Source organism: Budorcas taxicolor, chromosome 5 (assembly GCF_023091745.1).
Source record: "Budorcas taxicolor isolate Tak-1 chromosome 5, Takin1.1, whole genome shotgun sequence".
NCBI lineage: Eukaryota > Metazoa > Chordata > Mammalia > Artiodactyla > Bovidae > Budorcas > Budorcas taxicolor.
This window is the reverse complement of record NC_068914.1, coordinates 32,516,251-32,541,439: the sequence shown is the minus strand read 5'-3', so window position 1 is coordinate 32,541,439 and position 25,189 is coordinate 32,516,251. Positions and strand designations below refer to the sequence as shown.

Below are 25,189 nucleotides of genomic sequence, written 5' to 3'. Positions count from 1 at the left end.
CCTCACATTATGGCATCTAGTTAACTTTTGCTCGCTACATGAAGTGCCTGTTTGGGGATTATGCTGCCAAATTGTTGTTTTAGAAGTTAAATTTGTGTCACTGTGAAGAGATTAGATGGCTATGTCAGAATTCATCAAGGCCTATCTGCACTTATTTGCTCTAGGCCCCAGTCCAAGGTTGGAGGGGACAGTGCCTTCCCCGGTTCTATTGCATCTGTGGTGTTGAATTGAAGATTTACAGAATTAGAATAGTACATGATTGTTTAAAATTACCTAATTCCGTCTCATGTTAAAGATAAAAGCATAGAACTAAGACCATCACTAGGTTTGTTAATAGAGCTTAGCAGAGCTGGAGCCTCCCTGTCACTATACCATTTATAGTCAAAGTTTTTGAAAAAGTGATTTTGGAGAAAATGAAATTTAGGAAGAGGAAACATCCTATTTTTGAGAGCTTTGAAGACTTTCTAACCTTGTGGGGTTTATAATATTGATAGGCAAAATGGTTATGTAACTTAAAGATTTTCCATATTAATAGATATTTCTCTACAAACATTATTTGTAATGCCAGTATAGAGTTCCATACTTTGGATATATGTTATATACCTTGATTAATCTGCTATTATTGGACATATAAGTTTTCAGTTGTTTGTATTATTTAGTAATGGACACATAATTTTTGAAACAGCCAATAGGAAAAACATGTTTAGATTCAAAAATGTCCAGATTCATCAAGATTATATGAGTCACCAATGGACAGGTGGGTACTCCTTTATTGTGGTCCTTCCTATTCCTTCTCGTGGCTCAAAGGGACATTTTCCCAGAGGTTTATCTTTTACTAAAATGTTGTATGTAAATTTCTCACAGGTGATCCTGACTTCAAGATAAGGTCTCTTAGGACTTCTGTCTTTCAACTTTTCCTGTCCTGACTTCATAGTTTCTATACTTTCCAATAGCAGCAGAAAATGAACAAGTACAGGGTGAGTCATTTATTTACCTCTTTCTTTATTTCACTCTGTGTGTAAGTTTTCGGTGAGTTTTATGAAAGAGAGCCCATATATTAAATTAGAAAAGTGGAAATCATTAAAAATCACCTTTGGGGAAGATATTGTTTGAATACAGCAACAGTTACAAGGTGTGTTCTGGGAACCCCAAGACCCTTCAGTGAGTCTGTGAGGTCAAAACATAATGTGTGTGCTCAGTCGTCCCTGACTCTCTGCAACCCCATGGTCTGTAGCCCGCCATATTCCTCTGTCCATGGAATTTTCCAGGCAAGAATAGTGGAGCAATTTGCCATATCCTTCTCCAGGGTTTTCTCCAACCCAGGGATCGAACCCAGATCTCCCACACTGCAGGCAGATTCTTTACCATCTGAGCCAGTAGGGAAGCCCCTCAGAACATAATGCTGCTGCTGCTAAGTCGCTTCAGTCGTGTCCGACTCTGCGCGACCCCACAGACGGCAGCCCGCCAGGCTCCCCCATCCCTGGGATTCTGCAGGCAAGAGCACTGGAGTGGGTTGCCATCTCCTCCAACGCATGAAAGGGAAAAGTGAAAGTGCAGTCGCTCAGTCGTGTCCAACTCTTCGCAACCCCATGGACTGCAGCCTACCAGGCTCTTCCGTCCGTGGGATTTTCCAGGCAAGAGTACTGGAGTGGGTCGCCATTGCCTTCTCTGTCAAAACATAATACCAGGATACAAATTGGCTTTTACACTGATGAAATTAGCACTGATAGTGTAAAAGCACAGCTGCCTGTTGGCATAAATCAGGATGATGACACCAATGACATTATATTCCTCCACAATAGGTTGCGTAGTTAAAAAAAATTGCCACCTTTACTTAAGGATGTCTTTGATGAAACAGTAAAAATTATTAATTTTATTAAATCTTGACATTTGAGTACACATCTTTTTCTTACCCAGTGGGATGAAATGGAAAGTTCATAAATTTGCTGCATACTGGTATATGATGGTTGGTTGTCTTGAGGAAAAGCACTTAAAGTGATTGATATGTGAGCTCACCTAGCCACTTTTTTTCATGAACTCTCGTTTTTATGTGAAAGAGCAACTGACAGAAAAACTATGGTATTCACGTGGTATTCATACATTTTCTCAAAAATGAGTGAAGTGAGCCTGTCAAATGATGGAAAATACCTGTTTGTATTTGTTGCTAACATTAACAGTGCTTTCAAGTGAAAACCAGAATGTTGGAAAACTTGCCAAGTTAACAAATGCTAATATATAAAGATTTTTCTGATGAGATTGATAAGAGTATTAATGAATGTGATTTTTAATGTTAATAAAGTGTGTCAATATTTGAGCAGTATTTCTGATGTATGTGCTCAAAGGTAAACTCAAGCAATGTAAGAGAACAGCATGTTAAAAGTGAGGAAGAAGGAGTAAGCTGATTAGGGAATGCCACTCTAAAAAGTAATATTTGAGGAGTATCTTGAATTAAATGAGATATCCAGGTAGAAATCTGGAGGAAAAGCATTCTTCATAGATGGAAAAGCAGATGCGGACACCATGAGGCATGTTCCAGAGACAGTATTTAGGACATTGAAACTAGAGAGAGGTGAACTTGGGAGACAGCAGTGAAACTTAAGGCCTAAGAGGTAGAGGGAGTAGGATATGTAGGATTTTATTGGCTATAGAAATTAATTTTTTATTCATTAAATTATTTAAAAATCATACTTTATGCAGTCAAAGTAATATACATAACATATCAGTATAATTAGGGAATACTAATTAAGTAATACCGCTCTATGTCCTGTCTGACTTAAGCAATGAAAATTACCCTGTGTGCCCTTCCCTAAGATCTCATCCTACCATTAACCAGAGAAAATTCTGAATTCTGTGGTAACCATTTCTTTGCTTTTTGAATGTAATTTTTAAAAACAAAACAGCATACTTAGCAATTAATGAAATTCCTGGCCCTTTGGTAAGTGCTTGATGTAGTTTGTCTTACATAATCCTCTCAGCCAACTTGGGAAGTGTTATTACCACCATGCCATAAATTTTCAGTGTGGAAATTTTCTTTTATTGACTAGAAATCATAGCCTTTGGGCTTGAATGTGGGAAAAATAGAGACTCTAGAAAGAGGGAAAATTTTAACCTATTCTACAGTTCTGCTTTGGTCAGTATTGAACACATTTAAAATTTTTCCTTATAGTATTAATTCAGGGGTGGCACATGACATTTTTCTTACCTTAGTCTCTGTAACTTACTGCTGAACGGTCAGTTTGGGACAACAGAAATAACTGGTAACCTTTTTATTTTCTGAAATAATTTTAAGTGCAGTCATCACTACAAACTCTTGGAAAAGTTTATTTATGCAGAGAGTTTGATTTTTTAAGGCATTTTGGCCAAATTAGAAGATCTTTAATTATTTCTTGCATCTCTCAAGTTCTACTGGCATCAGCTTTTATGTTTGAAAATAGCGTTTTTAGTTATTGTTTTTATTCTGCTTGCCTGTTGTTTTAGTGAGGGTCTGCTGGTAGAAATTCTCAGTTTTCTCTATATGAAATATCTACAAAGAGCTTTTTATTGTGTGTGGAAATCTTGATTGACAGTTTTTACCTTTTAAACATTGAAAAGCATTCACTGTCTTCTACTACTAGTACTATTGAAAATTCACCTGTTAACTCTGAAGTAAATTTGTCTGTTTGGGGCTAGCTGCTTTTTAAGATAACTTTTATTCTAGTATGTTTTATGTATATTTCTTTTTATCCTAATGAGATTTATTGTACTTCCTTTGGATTGAGTATTTGAGTATTTTGAGTATCGCATTGTATCTTCTTTATTGACTTTGAAGCTTTATGTGTTATTTTGTTTACTCCTTAGTCTGGAGATTACAACATGCACCATTAAAATAATGGTGTCTTCAAATACTATACTCATGAACAGTGTAATGAACTTTTATCAGTATAATTCTCTTTATACCCTCACACCTTATGGTCCTTATATCTCACTTGTATATTTTTTAACCCCAAATACTTGTTATTTTGCTTTAAACAATATTAATATTCTAAAGAAACATGTGTGCACATGTGTAAATAACTCTTACTGTTTATATATATATCTGCTTTGGGAGCTCATTATTCCTTCCTACAGGTCTACGGTTCTCTCTGGTATATATTCCCTTCAGTCTAAGCAACTTATTTTATTATTTCATGTATTACTTCTGCACTGATGGTGACAAATCTACTTAGCTAGTCTTTATTTCACTGTGGTTTCTGAGTGATATTTTGCTAGGTATAGAACTGTGTTGAGAGTTTTCTGTTTCTGCATTTTTAGGATTTCTTTGTCTTCTGGCTTCTGTTGTTTTTGATGAGAAACTTGTCTTCATCTTACTTTTATCCACCTGAATATAATGTGTTTTCTCCTCTGTGCTTCAGATTTTCATTCTATCTTTAGGTTTCAATAGTTAGACCATAATGTACATAGGCATGATTTGTTCTGTATTTATCTCTTTTGAAGAATGACAACAATTTATGGGTTGTTACCTTTTATCATTTTTTTTAATTCTCAGAACTCACTCTTCAGATATTTTCTTTGCCTCATCCTCTTTTTCTTTCTAAAATTCCAGTTACACAAATGTTGAACTATGTACATACTGTCCCAAATGTTCAGATGGTCTATCTAGTTGAGGTTTGTTTTGTGTGTGGGGTCCCTTGGGTTGGCTATTTTTATTCAGCTGACTTTTTTCAAGTTTATGGCTTCCTTCATTTGCTCTGTCGGAGTTCTTCATTCATAAGCCTGTAAAATCCACACCTGATATTGTGTTATTCAGTTCTAAAAATTCCTGTTTTTTTTCTCTTTGTTTTTCTTTATCTGCTAAGATTCCCCATTATTTCATTTGTATTTTCTGTTTTTTTTCAGTAGGTCATTTAATTTTATTTATTTTGTTTTATTGTAATTACTTTAAAGTCCTTATCTACTAATTGCAACATCCAGGTTAATCTGTAGGTCTGTTTCAGTAGGCTCCCTTGTTCAGTATGAATCAAAATTTTCTACTTCTTTGCATGTCTCCTATTTCTTTATTTTGTGCCAGACATTATGTGTAAAAGTACAGTAGAGACTGAAGTAAATAATACCTCCAGAAAAAGGCACATCCCTTCCTCTGCTTGCTAAATCACATATGTAGTTGAGCTGGTCCTGGGCTTTAATTAGACACAGTTCTTCGCCAACATCAGATGATTTGAGGGCAGTATCAAGGCTTTCCCTTCAGCAGGGCTTGGGTGGTGAACACTACCAAAGCTCCATTGATGTGCTTTATAGCCTAGAATTCAGCTTTTCTTTCAGGTGACTGAGGAGTTCCTGCCCTGTAGAGCTTTTAGCACCTGAGACATCTCTTTCTGCCCCAGTGCTCTGCTCCCAACCTTTGGAGGGTTGTTGCCATGTACTTAGAGAAAAACATCTACTTCTGCTTTATTGACTACACCGAAGCCTTTGACTGTGTGGATCACAACAAACTGGAATATTCTTAAAGAGACGGAAATACCAGACCATCTTACCTGCCTCCTGAGAAATCTGTATGCAGGTCAAGAAGCAACAGTTAGAATTGGAAGTGGAACAATGGACTGGTTTAAAATTGGGAAAGGAGTACATCAAGGCTGTGTATTCAGTTTGGTTCAGTTCACTCACTCATTCGTGTCTGACTCTTTGTGACCCCATGGACTGCAGCATGCCAGGCCTCCCTGTCCATCACCAACTCCTGGATATTACTCAAACTCATGTCCATTGAGTCGGTGATACCATCCAACCATATCAACCTCTGTCATCCCCTATGTATTGTCACCCTGCTTATTTAACTTATATGCGGAGTACGTCGTGCAAAATGCTGGGCTGGATGAAGCACAAGCTGGAATCAAGATTTCAGGGAGAAATATCAATAACTTCAGATATGCAGATGACACCACCCTTATGGCAGAAAGTGAAGAGGAACTAAGCCTCTTGATGAAAGAGAAAGAGGAGAGTGAAAAATCTGGCTTGAAACTCAACATTCAAAAAACTAAGATTATGGCATCCGGTCCCATTACTTCATGGGAAATAGATGGGGACAGTGGCTGACTTTATTTTGCGGGGGGGGGGGGGGGGGGGGGCGCTCTAAAATCACTGCAGATGGTGACTGCAGCCATGAAATTAAAAGACGCTCCTTCGAAGAAAAACTATGACCAACCTAGGCAGCATATTTAAAAGCAGAGACATTACTTTGCCAACAAAAGTCCGTCTAGTCAAAGCTATGGTTTTTCCAGTAGTCATGTATGGATGTCAGAGTTGGACCATAAAGGAAGCTGAGCGCCAAAGAATTAATGCTTTTAAACTGCCGAAGAATTGATGCTTTTGAACTGTGGTGTTGGAGAAGACTCTTGAGGGTCCCTTGGACTGCAAGGAGATCAAACCAGTTAATCCTAAAGGAAATCAGTTCTGATTAGTCATTGGAAATACTGATGCTGAAGCTGAAACTCCAATACTTTGACCACCTGATGCAAAAAGCTGACTCATTGGAAAAGACCCTGATGCTGGGAAAGATTGAAGGCAGGAGGAGAGGGAGTGAAAGAGGATGAGATGCTTGGATGGTATCACCAACTCAATGGACATAAGTTTGAGCAAGCTCCGGGAGTTGGTGATGGACAGGGAAGCCTGGCAGGCTGCAGTCCATGGGGTCACAAGGAGTCGGACACGACTGAGCGACTGAACTGACTGATGGGGGGAGATAGTATTTGTATTTCAGAGCATCCATATAAATTATGCTTTCCTTTGGTTCCAGAAACTGCTTCCCCAGCTTAAAATAAACATTACTTTGTGACATTTGATAGGAAGTAAAGATAGGAAGTAAAGATAGGAAGTAAAGATTTGATAGGAAGTATCTGTTCTGCAGATACAAAGCTTCTGTTTGGGGACCTCTTGAATATGAAATCCCCATTCAGTTACCAGGTAGTGTCAACCGGCAAGTTGGTGTTGTCTTGCTTTGTGACCAGAGTCCTTAGGATTCTGATCATCACACAAGATCATAAGCAAACATTAAATGTTTATTAAAAGTTGAACAGTTTCCTCTCTTACCTGCTTGCCCTGAAGAATGAAATAAACTGTGGTTTTCTGTTCGCTTTTGAAATATTTGTCTCTTCTGAATTTTTTCCTTTGTTTACCTTTAGATTCTCAGATCTCTGACTTTAGAAAACAGTTTTCTAGGTTAGGGGCTTGTTCTCATTGTTAAGGTAAGATCAGTTTCTCTTTTGCTCCTCTACATTCTATTAAGGAATTGTTTCTTTATCCTTATTTTAGAGATGCTAGCCCTGAGGTGCTCTTGCTTTACATTTTTATCCTGACTATGAAATTTGAAAATGCCCTGAAAATTCTAAGCAGGGGTAGGACTTATCTCAATTAATTTCACTTTTTTCTTGAATCTTTTAAAAAATATTTATTTTTGGCTGTGTTAGGCCTTCATTACTGCGCAGACTTTCTCTAGTTGCAGCAAATGGGGGCTATTCTCTAGTTGAGGTGTGTGGGTTTCTCTTGCTGCAGAGCATGGACTCTAGGGCATGTGGGGATTCAGTAGTTTTGGTTTCCAAGCTCTAGAGCACAGGCTAAAGAGTTGTGGCATGTGGGCTTAGTTGCTCTGAGGCACGTGGGATATTCCCAGATCAGGGATGAAACCCGTGTCTCCTGCATTGGCAGATGGATTCTTTATCATTGAGCCACCAAGGAAGCCCTTGGATCTTTACCCTTCAAATTCTAGTGCTTAAGTTAATATTTGATGCTTTCAGATAGCTGCTTTTATTGTGTTTGTGGTGGGTTACTTTTTGCTTCTTTTTCTTTTTTAAAATTGAAGTGTAGTTGATTTATTTATAATTGTAGTAAGATACACACAACAAAATTTACCATCATAACAAATTTTAAATGTGTAGCTTTGTGGCATTAAGTATATTCACATTGTTGAGCAACTGTCACCACTATCCACCTCCAGAACTCTCTTCATCATCCCAAACTGAAACTCCACACACATTAAACTATAACTCTCATTCCCCCCATACTTTGGGAAACACCATTCTACTTTCTGTCTGTATGAATTTGACTATTCCAGGTGATTCATATAAGTAGAATCCTATAGTATTTGTCCTGGCTTATTTAACTCAGAACAGTGTCTTTAAGGCTCATCCATGTTGTAGCATGTCACAGGATTCCCTTCTTTTTAGGGCCAAATAATATTCCATTGTTTGATACATATTACATTTTGCTTATGTAATATACATAATTTTGTTTGCATTTGTTGGTGGACATCTTGGTTACTTGTACCTTGTAGCTATTGTGAATAATGCTTTTATTATGAACATTGGTGTACAAATATCTGTTTGTGTCCCTGCTTTGAATTCTTTTGTATACATAACTAGAAGTGGGATTGCTGGATCATATGGCAATTCCCTGGTGGCTCAGCAGTTTTAAAGAATCTGCCTGCCAATGCAGGAGACACGAGTATGATCCCTGGTCAGAAAGATCCCCTGGAAGAGGAGATGGCAGCCCATTCCAGTATTCTTGCCTGGGAAATCCCACAGACAGAGAAGACTGGTGGACCACAGTCCATGGGGCTGCAAAAGAGTTGGATATGACTTGTTGACTAAACAATAAGGATTCAGTTGTATGTGTGTACCCCATATACCAGTTGAAAAATATATAGGTTGTTTTGGTTTGGGGGGGCAATTACAAAAAGAACTGTTATAAACATTTGCATTCAGATGTTGTGTGTACCCAGATTTTAATTTCTCTTTGGGTAAATACTTCAGCATGTGCTTACTTGGTCATATGGTATTGTTATAATTAACTTTATAAGAAACTGCCAAATTGTTTTCTTGAATAGCTTGTGCTCTTACTGCAATGTATCAGAGTTCCACTTATTTCTATTGTTGTCAGCACTTGGTATTTCAGTTTGCTTTTTTTCTAAAATTATTTAGATAGGTGTGCTTTGCTATCCCGTTGTGGTCTTAATATGCATTCTTCTAATGACTAATAATACTGAAAATCTTTTGATGTGCTTGTGTTAGCCATATATCTTCTGTTGTTAAGTGTCTCTTCAAATCTTCTGTTCATTTTTAAATTGTGCTGTTTTCTTAATGAATGTTCAAAATTCTTTCTGTATTCTGTATACAAGAACAATACTTTGTTAGATTTGTGATTTTCAAATATTTTCCTCACTATTTGTGGCTAATCTTTTATTCATCTAACAGTGTATTTCATGAAAATGTGATGAACTCCAGATTTTTCTTTCTAATTTCTTTTGGTATCATGTCTAAAATGTCTTTAAAGTCAAAAAGACTTTTCTTCTAAAAAATTTTTGTAGTTTAACATTTTATATTTAGATCTATACTTGATTTTTCTATGAAGAATAAGTTACTGCCTAAGGTTCATTTTTGTGTATGGATCCTCATTTTTTTCATTGCCATTTATTGAAAAGCAAATGATATATGTTATCTTAACACATATTAACTTAGCATGTATATGATACAGAAAAATTTAAAGATGTGTATGTACATGAGTTAATATGCAAACTTACATGTACTTACTATCTGCTGAGAGGGCCTATAAGCAGTGACATCTCAGTAGCCATGAGCAAAACTTGCACACAGATCTTTGTTTCTAAATATCATTCTACAATAAAACGAACCAGAATTTCACAGAGAAAACGATTGACTCTAGGGCAAAGGCAAGGCTAACATAAAATAAGCCCAGAGCATTTTGTAGTATTAGAAATTAAGGACTTCTCAAAAGCACAGTGATGGGAACATGTCAAATGGACATAGGCACCAACCCCAAAGAGCTTCTCATGGCAAGTCCAGTTCAGTCATTCAGTAGTGTCTGACTCTTTGCGACCCCATGAACCACAGCACGCCAGGTCTCCCTGTCTATCACCAACTCCCGGAGTTTACCCAAACTCATGTCTATTGAGTCGGTGATGCCATCCAACCATCTCATCCTCTGTCATCTCCTTCTCCTCCTGCCCTCAGTCTTTCCCATCATCAAGGTCTTTTCAAATGAGTCCACTCTTTGCGTCAGGTGGCCAAAGTATTGGAGTTTCAGCTTCAACATCAGTCCTTCCAATGAACACTCAGGACAGATCTCCTTTAGGATGGACTGGTTGGATATCCTGGCAGTCCAAGGGACTCTCGAGTCTTCTCCAACACCACAGTTCAAAAGGATCAGTTCTTCAGCACTGAGCTTTCTTTATAGTCCAACTTTCACACCCAGACATGACCATTGGAAAAACCATAGATAGCCTTGGCTAGACAGACCTTTGTTGACAAAGTAGTGTCTCTGCTTTTTAATATGCTCTCTAGGTTGGTCATAACTTTCCTTTCAAGGAGTATGCGTCTTTTAATTTCATGGCTGCAGTCACCATCTGCAGTGATTTTGGAGCCCCCCAAAGATAAAAGTGAGCCACTGTTTCGCCATCTATTTGCCATGAAGTGATGGGACTAGATGCCATGATCTTAGTTTTCTGAATGTTGAGCTTTAAGCCAACTTTTTCACTCTCCTCTTTCACTTTCATCAAAAGGCTCTTTTGTTCTTCTTCACCTTCTGCCATAAGGGTGGTGTCATCTGCATATCTGAGGTTATTGTTATTTTTTCCAGCAATCTTGATTCCAGCTTGTGCTTCTTCCAGTCCAGTGTTTCTCATGATGTAGTCTGCATATAAGTTAAATAAGTAGGGTGACAAGATACAGCCTTGACATGCTCCTTTTCCTATTTGGAACCAGTCTATTGTTCCATGTCCAGTTCTAACTGTTGCTTCCTGACCTGCATACAGGTTTCTCAAGAAGCAGGTCAGGTGGTCTGGTATTCCCATCTCTTTCAGAATTTTCCACAGTTTATTGTGATCCACACAGTCAAAGGCTTTGGCATAGTCAATAAAGCAGAAATAGATGTTTTTCTGGAACTCTCTTGCTTTTTCGATGATTCAGTGGATGTTGTCAATTTGATCTCTCGTTCCTCTGCCTTTTCTAAAACCAGCTTGAACATCTGGAAGTTCATGGTTCATATATTGCTGAAGCCTGGCTTGGAGAAGTTTGAGCATTACTTTACTAGTGTGTGAGATGAGTCTAACTGCAGTAGTTTGAGCATTCTTTGGCATTGCCTTTCTTTGGGACCAGAATCAAAACTGACCTTTTCCAGTCCTGTGGCCACTGGACTTATAACAAAGCTGGAACAATTTGAGCAACAAAATAAATAACATGGTATTGTATTCTAACCCTAAGCAATAAATATTTGAGACCCATAGTGATACAAGTAAATGATTGAATAAATAAATGGGAAGAAGAGAGCTCTCTGAAGAATTTCAAATAATATATCTAGATTCTACCCCTTCTTGGACATGGGGCCTATTCTGTCCTTTCCTGAATATGGGCTAGACTTAGTGATTGCTTTCAAAGAATAGGGTATGAAAAGGAGATATAGTTACTTTACAGTGGAGAAAATTGGCAACCACTACCTTAGAAAGTGATCCAGGTTAACGTCACCTGTGATATGATGTATCCCCTGATATACTGTGATAAGAACGGCTCTGGGTTATTCTCCCAGAGAATCTCAGTCTAATCTCAGTCTAATCAAACAGAAAAACACTAGACAAAATCCAAATTAAAAGGCATTCTAAAAAGTATCTGTCTAGTATTTCTCAAAGTTGTCAAAGTCATAAAATACAGGAAAGACTGTCACAAACCATAAGAGATATGACAACTAAATGCAATATAGTATTCTGAATTAGATCATGGGATAGAAAAAGGGACATTAAAGAAAAGACTGGTGAAAGTCTGCAGTTTGATTAAGCGTTCATTGTTCCAGCACTGTTTTTTGAAATGACTGTTTATCCACTGAATTTCTTTTGAACCTTTATCGAAATTATATGTGTGGTTCTATTACTGGACACACTATTTTTGTTCCACTGATCCTGAGTGTTTATCCTTTTGCTAACAACACAATTAATACAGCTTTGTGATAAGTCTTGAAATCAGGTACTGGATTTGCTGATATTTTGTTGAAGATTTTTGTATCATAATCATGAGAGATACTGGTTGGTAGTCAATATGCTGGTAAGTGTTTAACGATCAGAGTTTTGGATACTGAGAGAGAAACCTGGTTTTGTATTGTTTACCAACTTCTATGGTATAAACACCCCTGCTGTGGCTAATTTCAAGCTACAAAATAATTTTAATTAATTGCTAAAAATTTAACAACCAGCACTCTGATCTGGTACAAACAGGTGCCAACCTCCACTGTAGTTTTCTTTTATGGTAATGTTTCTGTTATTTGGGTATCAGGGTAATATGAGCTTCATAAAATGAATGAGAACGGTTCTCTCCTCTTTGTTTTATGGTAGAGAGAAAAGAGAAAAGTCACTTAGTCATGTCCAGCTCTTTGTGACTCCATGGACTGTATCCTACCAGGCTCCTCTGTCCATGGAATTGTCCAGGCAAAAGTACTGGAGTGGGTTGCCATTTCCTTCTCCAGAGGATCTTCCTGACCCAGGGATCAAACCCAGATCACCCACATTGCAGGCAGATGCTTTATTGTCTGAGCCACCGGGAAAGATTATGTATAATTGGTATTGTTTCACCATCAATGTTTGGTGGAATTCACCATTGACACCATTTGGGCCTTAAGATTTGTTAGAAGGTTTTATTGGTTTTAATTGAAGTGAAATTCACAGAATATTGACCATTTTAAAGTATACAATTGGGTACAATTTAGTATATCCTCAATGTTGTGGGACCACTACAGCATATAGTTCAAAAACATTTTCATCATCCCAAAAGAAAACCCCATTCCCATTAAACAGTTGTTAACCTATTCCCTCTCCTAGCCCTTGCCTGGAAAATCCCATGGACAGAGGAGCCTGGAAGGCTGCAGTCCATGGGGTTGCTGAGGGTCAGACACGACTGAGCAACTTCACTTTCACTTTCATGCATTGGAGAAGGAAATGACAACCCACTCCAGTGTGCTTGCCTGCAGAATCCCAGGGACAGGGGAGCCTAGTGGGCTGCCGTCTCTGGGGTCGCACAGAGTCGGACACGACTGAAGCGACTTAGCAGCAGCAGCAGCAGCAGCCCTTGTCTCTGTGCATTTACCCATTCTGAATATTTCATATAAGTGGAATCATATAATATGTACCTTTTCTGTTTGGCTTCTTTCATTTAGCATGTTTTCCAAGTTCATTTACCCTATACCTTGTATCAGTACTTTATGAAAAATAATATTCCATTGTATGTTTATACCACAATTGTTTATCAGTTCATCCATTGATTGAGATTTAGGTGGCTTTCACTTTTTGGCTTTTGTGAATAGTGCTACTATAGCTTTTGTGTACAAGCATCTGTTTTCAAATCTTTTGGGTATGTATCTAGAAGTGGAATTGATGGGTTGTAGCCTTTGACTGTGTGGATCACAATAAACTGTGGAAAATTCTGAAAGAGATGGGAATACCAGACCACTTGACCTACCTCTTGAGAAACCTGTATGCAGCTCAGGAAGAAACAGTTAGAACTGGACATGGAACAACAGACTGGTTCCAAATAGGAAAAGGCGTACATCAAGGCTGTACATTGTCACCCTGCTTATTTAACTTATATGCAGAGTACATCATGAGAAACGCTGGGCTGGAAGGAGCACAAGCTGGAATCAAGATTGCCCAGAGAAATATCAATAACCTCAGATATGCAGATGACACCACCCTTATGGCAGAAAGTGAAGAGGAACTAAAAAGCCTCTTGATGAAAGTGAAAGTGGAGAGTGAAAAAGTTGGCTTAAAGCTCAACATTCAGAAAACGAAGATCATGGCATCCGGTCCCATCACTTCATGGGAAATAGATGGGGAAACAGTGGAAACAGTGTCAGACTTCATTTTTTGGGGCTCCAAAATCACTGCTGATGGTGACTGCAGCCATGAAATTAAAAGATGCTTACTCCTTGGAAGGAAAGTTATGACAACCTAGATAGCATGTTCAAAAGCAGAGACATTACTTTCCCAACAAAGGTCGGTCTAGTCAAGGCTATGGTTTTTCCAGCGGTCATGTATGGATGTGAGAGTTGAACTGTGAAGAAAGCTGAGTGCCGAAGAATTGATGCTTTTGAACTGTGGTGTTGGAGAAGACTCTTGAGGGTCCCTTGGACTGCAAGGAGATCCAACTAGTCTATTCTAAAGGAGATCAGTCCTGGGTGTTCTTTGGAAGGACTGATGCTAAAGCTGAAACTGCAATACTTTGGCCACCTCATGCAAGGAGTTGCCTCACTGGAAAAGACTCTGATGCTGGGAGGGATTGGGGGCAGGAAGAGAAGGGGACAACAGAGGATGAGATGGCTGGATGGATGGCATCACCAACTCGATGGACGTGAGTCTAAGTGAACTCCGGGAGTTGGTGATGGACAGGGAGGCCTGGCATGCTGCAAATCATGGGGTCACAAAGAGTTCGGACACGACTGAGCGACTGAACTGAACCAAATGGTGATTGTATATTTAACTTTTCGAGTTACGAACTTTTCCATAGCAGCTGTACCGTTTTATAGTCCCACAAGCCATGTATAAGGATTACAATTTCTCCACATCCTCCCCATTACCTGTTATTTTGTTTTGCTTTTTTTTTAATTTTTATTTTTTACTTTATTTTACTTTACAATACTGTATTGGTTTTGCCATACATTGACATGAATCCGCCACGGATGTACATGAGTTCCCAAACATGAACCCCCCTCCCACCTCCCACCCCATATCATCTCTCTGGATCATCCCCGTGCACCAGCCCCAAGCATCCTGTATATAATGAATGGGAAGTGATATCATCGTGGTTTTGATTTGGCTTTTCCCTGAAGACTAATGATGATGTTGAGCATCTTTTCATGTGCTCATTTGTATAACTTAGAGAAATGTCTGCTCAATTTCTTCACTCATTTTTTGCCGGGGTTATCTTTTTTTGTTATTGAATTTTTAAGTATATTTTATATATTCTGGATAATATACCTTTATCAGATATATGATTTGCAAATATTCTATTCTGTGAGTTATATTTTTTTCCTATTTTGGTACTATTCTATGATGCATGCAGATTTTAATTTATTTATATTTTCTTGGTTGCCACACTGTGTGGAATATGGGATCTTAGGTCCCAAACCAGGGATCAAACCCATGCCCCTTCTATTGGAACTACAGAGTCTTAATACTAGATCACCAGGGAAGTCCCTGTAAAAGTTTTAAAGTTGATAAGGTCAGTTTATTTTTCTTTTAATGCTTGTACATTTTGGTGTCATATCTTGAATCTGTTGTCAAATTCAAGATAAGGAAATTTATTCCTATGTTTTCTTCTGAGTTTTATATTTTTAGCTCTTAATATTTAGGTCAGTAATCTATGTTGAATTAATTTTTTTTAAATGCAGTGAGGTAGAGGCCAAGTTTTCTTCTTATGCATGTGGTCATCTAGTTGCCAGTGTCATTTGTTGAAGAAATTATTCTTTCTCCATCAAATGGTTTTGACTTCCTTGTTGAAAATGAAGTGGCCATAGATGTATGGTTTTATTTTCAGACTCTCATTTCTATCTATTGGACAATATGTCTGTCTTTATGCCAGTCACACTGTTTTGATACTGAGGCTTTAATAATAAGATTTTATTTTATTTTTTAGTATAATTTATTTATTTTAATTGCAGGCTAATTACTTTAAAATATTGTATTGGTTTTGCCATACATTGACATGAATCCGCCACGAGTGTACATGCGATCCCCGTCCTGAATACCCCGTCCACCTCCCTCCCCATACCATCCCTCTGGGTCATCCCAGTGCACCAGCCCTGAGCATCCTATATCAGGCATCGAACCTGGATTGGCAATTCGTTTCACATATGATAATATACATGTTTCAATGCCATTCTCCCAAATCATCTCACCCTTGCCCTCTCCCAGAGAGTCCAAAAGACTGTTCTATACATCTGTGTCTCTTTTGGTGTCTTTCATACAGGGTTAACGTTACCATCTTTCTAAATTCCATATATATGCATTAGTATACTGTATTGGTGTTTTTCTTTCTGGCTTACTTCACTCTGTATAATAGGCTCCAGTTTCATCCACCTCATTAGAACTGATACAAATGTATTCTTTTTAATGGCTGAGTAATACTCTATTGTGTATATGGAGAAAGCAATGGCACCCCACTCTGGTACTCTTGCCTGGAAATCCCATGGACGGAGGAGCCTGGTGGGCTGCAGTCCATGGAGTCGCGAAGAGTCGGACTCTACTGAGCGACTTCACTTTCACTTTTCACTTTCATGCACTGGAGAAGGAAATGGCAGCCCACTCCAGTGTTCTTGCCTAGAGAATCCCAGGGATGAGGGAGCCTGGTGGGCTGCTGTCTATGCGGTTACACAGAGTAGGACACGACTGAAGTGACTTAGCAGCAGCAGCAGCAATACTCCATTGTGTATATGTACCACAGCTTTCTTACCCGTTCATCTGCTGATGGACATCTAGGTTGCTTCTATGTCCTGGCTATTATAAACAGTGCTGTGATGAACACTGGGGTACACGTGTCTCTTTCAATTCTGGTTTCCTTGGTGTGTATGCCCAGCAGTGGGATTGCTGGGTCATATGGCAGTTCTATTTCCAGTTTTTAAAGGAATCTCCACACTGTTCTCCGTAGTGGCTGTACTAGTTTGCATTCCCACCAACAGTGTAAGAGGGTTCCCTTTTCTCCACACCCTCTCCAGCATTTATTGCTTGCAGACTTGCATAGCAGCCATTCTGACTGGCATGAAATGGTACCTCATTGTGGTTTTGATTTGCATTTCTCTGATAATGAGTGATGTTGAGCATCTTTTCATGTGTTTGTTAGCCATCTGTATGTCTTCTTTGGAGAAATGTCTGTCTAGTTCTTTGGCCCATTTTTTGATTGGGTCATTTATTTTTCTGGAATTGAGCTGCAGGAGTTGCTTGTATATTTTTGAGATTAACTCTTTGTCAGTTGCTTCATTTGCTATTATTCTCTCCCATTCTGAAGGCTGTCCTTTCACCTTGCTTATAGTTTCCTTTGTTGTGCAGAAGCTTTTAATTTTAATTAGGGCCCATTTGTTTATTTTTGCTTTTATTTCCAGTTATTCTGGGAGGTGGGTCATAGAGGATCCTGCTGTGATGTATGTCAGAGAGTGTTTTGCCTATATTCTCCTCCAGGAGTTTTATAGTTTCTGGTCTTACATTTAGATCTTTAATCCATTTTGAGTTTATTTTTGTGTATGGTGTTAGAAAGTGTTCTAGTTTCATTCTTTTACAAGTGGTTGACCAGTTTTCCCAGCACCACTTGTTAAAGAGATTGTCTTTAATCCATTGTATATTCTTGCCTCCTTTGTCAAAGATAAGGTGTCCATAGGTGCATGGATTTATCTCTGGGCTTTCTATTTTGTTCCACTGACCTATATTTCTGTCTTTGTGCCAGTACCATACTGTCTTGATGACTGTGGCTTTATAGTAGAGCCTGAAGTCAGGCAGGTTGATTCCTCCAGTTCCATTCTTCTTTTTCAAGATTGCTTTGGCTATTCAAGGTTTTTTGTATTTCCATACAAATTGTGAAATTATTTGTTCTAGCTCTGTGAAAAATACTGTTGGTAGCTTGATAGGGATTGCATTGAATTTATAGATTGCTTTGGGTAGTATACTCATTTTCACTATATCAATTCTTCCGCTCCATGAACATGGTATATTTCTCCATCTATTAGTGTCCTCTTTGACTTCTTTCACCAGTGTTTTATAGTTTTCTATATATAGGTCTTTTTTTTTTTTTTAGGTAGATATATTCCTAAGTGTTTTATTATTTTCATTGCAATGGTCAATGGAATAGTTTCCTTAATTACTCTTTCTATTTTCTCATTATTAGTGTATAGGAATGCAAGGGATTTCTGTGTGTTGATTTTATATACTGCAACTTTACTATGTTCATTGATTTGCTCTAGTAATTTTCTGGTGGAGTATTTAGGGTTTTCCATATAGAGGATCATGTCATCTGCAAACAGTGAGAGTTTTATTTATTTCTTCTTTTCCAATTTGGATTCCTTTTATTTCTTTTTCTGCTCTGATTGCTGTGGCCAAAACTTCCAAGACTATGTTGAATAGTAGTGGTGAGAGTGGGCACCCTGGTCTTGTTCCTGACTTTAGGGGAAATGCTTTCAGTTTTTCAGCATTGAGGATAATGTTTGCTGTGGGTTTGTCATATATAGCCTTTTATTATGTTGAGGTATGTTCCTTCTATTCCTGCTTTCTGGAGGATTTTTTTTTATCATAAATGGATGTTGAATTTTGTCAAAGGCTTTCTCTGCATCTATTGAGATAATCTTTTATTTTTCAATTTGTTAATGTGGTGTATTACATTGATTGATTTACAGATATTGAAGAATCCTTGCATCCCTGGATAAAGCCCACTTGGTCATGATGTATGATCTTTTTAATGTGTTGTTGGATTCTGATTGTGCTAGAATTTTGTTAAGGATTTTTGCATCTATGTTCATCAGTGATATTGGCCTGTAGTTTTCTGTTTTTGTGTCATCTTTTAATGGTAAGATTTTAAATAAATAGGCGTCCTTTGACTGTTTCTTTCCCAATTTTGTTTGACTGTTAGAGACTCTTTGCAATTCCGTATAAATTTGAGGATTGGCTTTTCTATTTCTGTGCAGGAGTCATTGAGATTTTAATAGTGATTTCATTGATTCTATAAATTCCTTTGAGTAGTACTGTCACCTGAACTATATTAAGTCTTACAGTCTATGAACACATACTATCATTTCTTTTATTTAGGTCTTCTTTAATACTTCCAGTGATGTTTTGCAGTTTTCAGTGTGTAAGTCTTATATACTCCTTGAGTAGATTAATCCCTAGGTATTTTATTCTTTTTGATGCTACATTAAATGGAATTGTCTTAATTTCTCTTTTGGATTTTCATTACTGGTAAATAGAAGCACAACTGATGTTTGTGTGTTGATCTTATAATTCTGAAATGTGCTGACTTTGTTTATTAGCTCTATTTTTGTGGATTCTTAGGGATATTCTATATGTAGTTTTGACTTTCACTATTGAGTATAAAGTTAGCTGGGATAGAGGTGGATTAAAAATATTATCATTTTGAAGGAGTTTCCTTCTATTTCTAGTCTACTAAATGTTTTTATCATGAAAGTGTTGAATTTTGTCAAACGCTTTTTTGCATCATCTGAAATGATCTATTTTTCCCCCTTTGCTCTGTTAATGTAATTGATTGACTTTAGTATGTTGAGCCATTCTTGCATTCCTGGGATAAATCACACAAAGTCACGGTGTAAATTATAATCTAATTTTTTTATTTTGCTCGATTTGACTTACTAGTAACTTGTTAAAGGTATTCATAAAAGATATTGTTATTGGGTAGAATGCTTTCTCAACTTCATTTAGTCCTTTTTCTGAGGTTTTGTCTTGTTCTTTTCTGTGGAACATGTTTTTCTTTTTGTTTAATCCTCTGTTTTTATATCTATGCATTTGGTAAGTTAGTTACATTTCCCAATCTTAGAGAAGTTATCTTAAGTGGAGATGTTCTGAGAAACCCAGCAGTATATGCTTCTCTGATCATCACAGCTATAAGCTCTAAGGGCTCCTTATGTATGGGCTACATGAATCCTTCCTTATTGTGGGCTTGACTGTTATGGGCAAACTAGCAGCCAGGGTTGACCCTCAGCCCTGTTGGAAGCCAGATCCTGCCTCATGCAGTGGCTACTGGCCCACTGTTGGGAGAGGCTGGGTCCCTGCCTGGCTGGCTGCATGTCCTATGGGGTTCCTGGACTGGGACCCAATGCAGCTGACAGAATAGCCTGAAGTGTACTGGGATTGGTGATGGCTCACTAGTCGGCCAGTAAGCCTTCAGCACTAACAGGCTAGAGAGAGGATTCCAAAATGGTGCTTATTAGAACCAGTGTCCTTACGGTAGAACAAGCTTCCAAAGTGGCTGCTACCAGCGTCTGTGTCTTCAAGAGAAGTTCCAGTTGCCTGCTGACTCTCCAGGAGGCTCTCCAAGATCTGTAAATGGGTCTGAGCCAGGCTACCTTCAGATTACTGCCTCTGCACTATGATTTGGACCATGTGAGATTTTGCATATGTCCTTTAGAGTGGAGTATCTGTTTTCTATAGCCCTCTGGCTCTCAAGTTTTACTGGCCTACAAAGCCAGGTGTTCTGGGAGGTTTGTCTTCCTGGTGCAGGACCCCTTGGCAGGGGAGCCCAATGTGGGGCTTGGACCTCTGACTCCTTGGGGAAAACCTCTACAGTTTTGACTAGCCTCCCATTTGTGGGTCACCTACTCAGGGATGTGGGTCTTGACTACTAGAGGGGTGTCTCCACCCCTCCTATCTAGGTCATTATAGTTCCTTCCTTACATCTTTAGTTGTAGGGAATCTTTCTTGCTACTCTTCAGATCATTTTCAAAGATAGTTGCTCTGTAAATAGTTGTAATTTCAGTGTGCCTGTGGAAGGAGGTGAGCTCAGAGTCTTCCTTCTCCACCATCTTGGCCATTCTTTTTGACCATCTTTTATCTTGTACATACTTCTGTCATAGCACCTGCTATGCATATTGCATTTATGAATTTAATCTTTGCCTCTCTGTTGGAATGTAAGCTCCTTGATGACAAGAATAGTTGCTTTCATTCATCTTTGTATCTATAGCAGAGTTCTAGGCATGGAGTGATATCTTAGTAAATATATACTGAACAGATATTTTATATATGTGTAAAACAGGGTACAGAGTAGCAGTATATCTTAACTCTCCAGAGTAAATCCTGTAGTTAACACATTAACAGCTAGTTTACCTGTCTTTTTAATGGCACTCTATTTTGATCACTTCAGTTTGAATTGAAATATGTTGTTTCAGGGACCAGTAACATTTAAGGATATTACTGTGGAATTCACCCGGGAGGAATGGAAGTTGCTGGACACTGCTCAGAGGACCCTATATAGAGAAGTAATGCAGGAGAACTACAGTCACCTCATCTCAGTGGGTGAGGAAATCTTCTGCATCTGTAACTCCCAGTAGTTTGCATTTCCTTTCTCACTTACTGGAATTTGTAAATCCCCTGTAGGGTTGAATATTGGCATGGTTTTCAGGGTCAAAGTTGATGAATCCATTTTAGGTACCAGAAAAATATTTGTGTCCCCATGCACTCCCCTAATAGAATAAATTTGCCAAATCTATGTGAGACCTTCATTGTTCTGATCCTAACCTGCACTTCCTTATCCTTCAGAGTTGCTGTATTCCAAGTAATTTGTGTTATTTTATCTTTTCTATTAATAGGCTATTGTGCAAATAGACCAAATGCAATCTTCAAGTTGAAGCAAGGAAAAGAACCATGGATATTAGAAGTACAATTTCCACGTCAGAACAACCCTGGTAAGTTAGAAAGTATAACTTGTATAAGTGAAGTGAAGTCGCTCAGTCGTGTCCAACTCTGCGACCCCATAGACTGTAGCCTATCAGGCTCCTCCGTCCATGGGATTTTCCAGGCAAGAGTGCTGGAGTGGATTGCCATTTCCTTCTCCATAAGGGGGTTGGAAGTGGTGCCTTTGACTTTTTGAAATTTTTTTTTTAAGAATCTCTTTTTTAAATGCCCTAAACTTTTGGAAATGATTGAGGATACTTGATCTGCATATGTAAGCAACATAAATCACATCTCCAGTTTTTGTTCTCCCCATCTAAATTCCCTCTTGTGTGTGGGGCAGATGGAGATAGTTGATTTTTTGTTTAAAAAAACATTCCCTCTTTTGCTTGACATTTTTAAAGTAGATATATTTCTCTTTCACTTAAACTCTCATTTTGTCTTTTTGCTAGAATTTCCAGTTACTCCTTGCCATTAAAGTATGCAGCTATAATCTTAAAGTGTCTATAAAATCTACCTTATAAAATTTTCAAGTACCATTTTTCCTCCTTTCATTAACAATAAAATGTCTTAGATTTTCAGCACCCATTTTAATTTACTATTCTCTCTTTAATCTCTGAAATTGGATTATAAATCATTATGCCTTTCATCAGCTATATTATTTCAGAGCTGATACAAAATACACCTAATTTTCTGTCAAGAACTAGTCTGGCCCTTCATTGCCTGCTGCATCTTATTTTTCCTTCTGGCCCCAAAACATGTGCTAATCTTCATTTTATCTGCTCTCTTAAATGCTTTTTATACATAAGATCTTATTTCATGACTATTCCAAGTTAACCTTGCACACATCCCTATCAAATAACTATGTTTTCCTTACAAGTGCCATGAAATTCTAACCCCAAATCTCTACTCATAAGCTCACTTTTCTTTCAAGCATTTAAAAATGAATAAACATGAAGGTCTGTAAAGATTCTAGAATGACATTGAATAATTACCCTTTAAAGATCATGTAGAAAATTGAAGCATAGATGTGGGAGCTAAGATGTAAAAGCAGAATAAGACTAGTGTTGAGTCACAGATGCAGTATTTGGCTGTATTGAAAATCTCTGGTGCTACAACTGAGAATTCATTCTGTGGGATGGCTTGTACTCTGCTTTTTCTTAAATCTTTCCTTTTGGATGTGTGTGTTTCTGGGTCTTCTGAACCAGCCAACTAGAAAGAGAAGAATTTTCCTCTAAACATGAGGAAATGGATGTTCTGAGAAGGTCACTTTAGTGTTGACATCTAGATTGTTGGGTATGGGCAAAGAGGAATAAAGTGGAAGTTTATAGTCTAATTACTAGAAATCCTAACACTGTAAACTAAGTTTGAGTGGGTAAAGACCTATACTTAGCTCCTTCATCTAATGTAGTCTTTCCTTTGATATTTCCAGTGAACACAGTTGTCTACTAATTTCCCTTATCACCTTACTTACTATTCATTGTCCTTAATGGGCTCACATCATGCACTATGAGTCTCACATTCTTGTTCAGCAGCACTTTGAATACCTTTTGTTTTCTGCTCCCTATTCTTTGTGGGTTTTTTCTTTCGTCTTCACTTTCTCCTCCAAGTTTTTAAGGTCATATTTGTAGTGTCAAAGTTACTTGAATTTATAACTAGATCTCTCCCTCTTTGCTATAGCAGGTTTTAGTGTTATCTATATGTTTTTTCTAAGCCCCTGAGATAGAGGAAGTTTGCACTTAAGAACTCCTTCATTTGAGAATAATAGCCTGAAACCTAAGAATCCACCCTATGACCATAATAATGTGTTAAGATGTATAAAGTATTAAATTTTGGATTCCTTTGTAGAAGACCTATGCAATACTCATGACCAAGGAGCAAGATGCCCAGAAAGCCAAGCTGAAAATTCAAGGCAAGTTCAAGAATTCAATTTTGAGATTAGAAGCTTTTTAAGAAGGAGTCTTAATAGGGGTACTGGAAGTGGAACAGCACTGCTGCTGCAGCTAAGTCACTTCAGTCGTGTCCGATTCTGTGTGACCCCATAGACGGCAGCCCACCAGGCTCCCCCGTCCCTGGGATTCTCCAGGCAAGAACACTGGAGTGGGTTGCCATTTCCTTCTCCAATGCATGAAAGTGAAAAGTGAAAGGGAAGTCACTCAGTTGTGTCCGACTGTTAGCGACCCCATGGACTGCAGCCCACCAGGCTCCTCTCTCCATGGGATTTTCCAGGCAAGAGTACTGGAGTGGGGTGCCATTGCCTTCTCCACTAGTTAACGATAAATGAGAAAACTGAAGCAAATTCCAAAGAACATAATCCAAATGGGAAAGCCCTCTTTCATAATAGAGACCTTTTATAATTCAAGATCAGGAGATTAAAACTCTTAAAACAGCCTTTTGATTCTTCTTATTTACATAATAATAGAGGCTTTATTATATAAAGTCAAGTTCAGGCAGTTGAGAAACCTGGAGAATATAATGCAAGTGAAATACCTTCTACCAAATGTTAAACCACAGTATATGTCAACATAGAATATTCACAGTGGAGAAACCCTATGAATCTAATGAATATTGGAAAAACCTCTAGAAACCAGTTCTCAGAGTTACTTGGAAAATATACACAGCAGACCCAACCCCCACCCTCTCACCCCAAAGTCTTATACGTTAACAAATTTGGAAATTTCTCTCTAGGAATGGAGAACTCAAGAAACATCAGAAAACTCATACCAATGAGAAAACCTATAAATGTAATGAATGTGGAAAGTCCTTCTACCAGAAGTCTATCCTCATAATACATGAGCATACTCATTCAAAGGACAAACCCAGCGAATGTGAGAAATCCGACTCTCAGAATGGAGACCTCACAAGACAACCAAAAACTCCTACCAGAGAGAAGACCTATGAATGTAAAGAATGTAAGAAAACTTTCTACCATCTGTCATCTCTCAGTAGACATTTGAGAACTCATGCAGGAGAGAAACCCTACGAATGTAATCAGTGTGAGAAATCCTTCTACCAGAAGCCACACCTCATGGAACATCAGAAAACACACACAGGAGAAAAACCCTTTGAATGTACTGAATGTGGGAAGTTCTTCTATGTTAAGGCATACCTCATGGTACATCAGAAAACACACACAGGGGAGAAACCATATGAATGTAAGGAATGTAGGAAGTCCTTTTCCCAGAAATCACACCTCACAGTACATCAGAGAACACACACAGGGGAGAAACCCTATAAATGTAAGGAATGTGGGAAATTCTTCTCTAGAAATTCACACCTCAAAACTCATCAGCGAACTCACACGGGAGAGAAACCTTATGAATGTAAGGAATGTGGTAAATGCTTCTACCAGAAGTCAGCTTTAACAGTACATCAGCGAACTCATACAGGGGAGAAACCCTTTGAATGTAATAAATGTGGAAAAACCTTTTACTATAAATCAGACCTCACTAAACATCAGAGAAAACACACAGGGGAGAAGCCCTATGAATGTAATGAATGTGGTAAATCTTTCTCTGTGAATTCAGTCCTCAGATTACATCAAAGGACTCACACAGGAGAGAAACCCTATGAATGCAAGGAATGTGGGAAATCTTTCTCTCAGAAGTCACATTTTGTTATACATCAGAGAAAACACACAGGAGAGAAACCCTATGAATGTAAGGAGTGTAAGGAAACATTTTTTCAAAAATCAAAACTCACTGCACATCAGAAGACACACACAGAAGGGAAAAGCTTATAAACAATATCAATTGGAGGAGAATTCTGTCTGAATTTGTCCTTCAGAATAAT

At 38.1% G+C, this 25,189-nt stretch overlaps 1 protein-coding gene across 1 annotated transcript; it reads left to right on the top strand.

Annotated features, from left to right (window-relative positions):
* The first annotated feature begins 937 nt into the window (after positions 1-937).
* ZNF25 (zinc finger protein 25) lies at positions 938-25,189 on the top strand. Its single transcript, XM_052639350.1, has 5 exons — positions 938-977; positions 20,896-21,022; positions 21,316-21,411; positions 23,246-23,309; positions 24,086-25,189. The coding sequence occupies exons 1-5, from the start codon at positions 963-965 to the stop codon at positions 25,137-25,139; spliced, it is 1,356 nt and encodes a 451-aa protein (XP_052495310.1). The 5' UTR covers positions 938-962; the 3' UTR covers positions 25,140-25,189.

What these genes read in the sequence shown, in the direction of transcription:
- ZNF25 (XM_052639350.1), top strand. An exon ending in CAGTCACCTCATCTCAGTGG is followed by an intron (nt 21,023 to 21,315) that starts GTGAGGAAATCT and finishes TTCTATTAATAG; the next exon opens with GCTATTGTGCAAATAGACCA. An exon ending in AGCCAAGCTGAAAATTCAAG is followed by an intron (nt 23,310 to 24,085) that starts GCAAGTTCAAGA and finishes ATTTCTCTCTAG; the next exon opens with GAATGGAGAACTCAAGAAAC.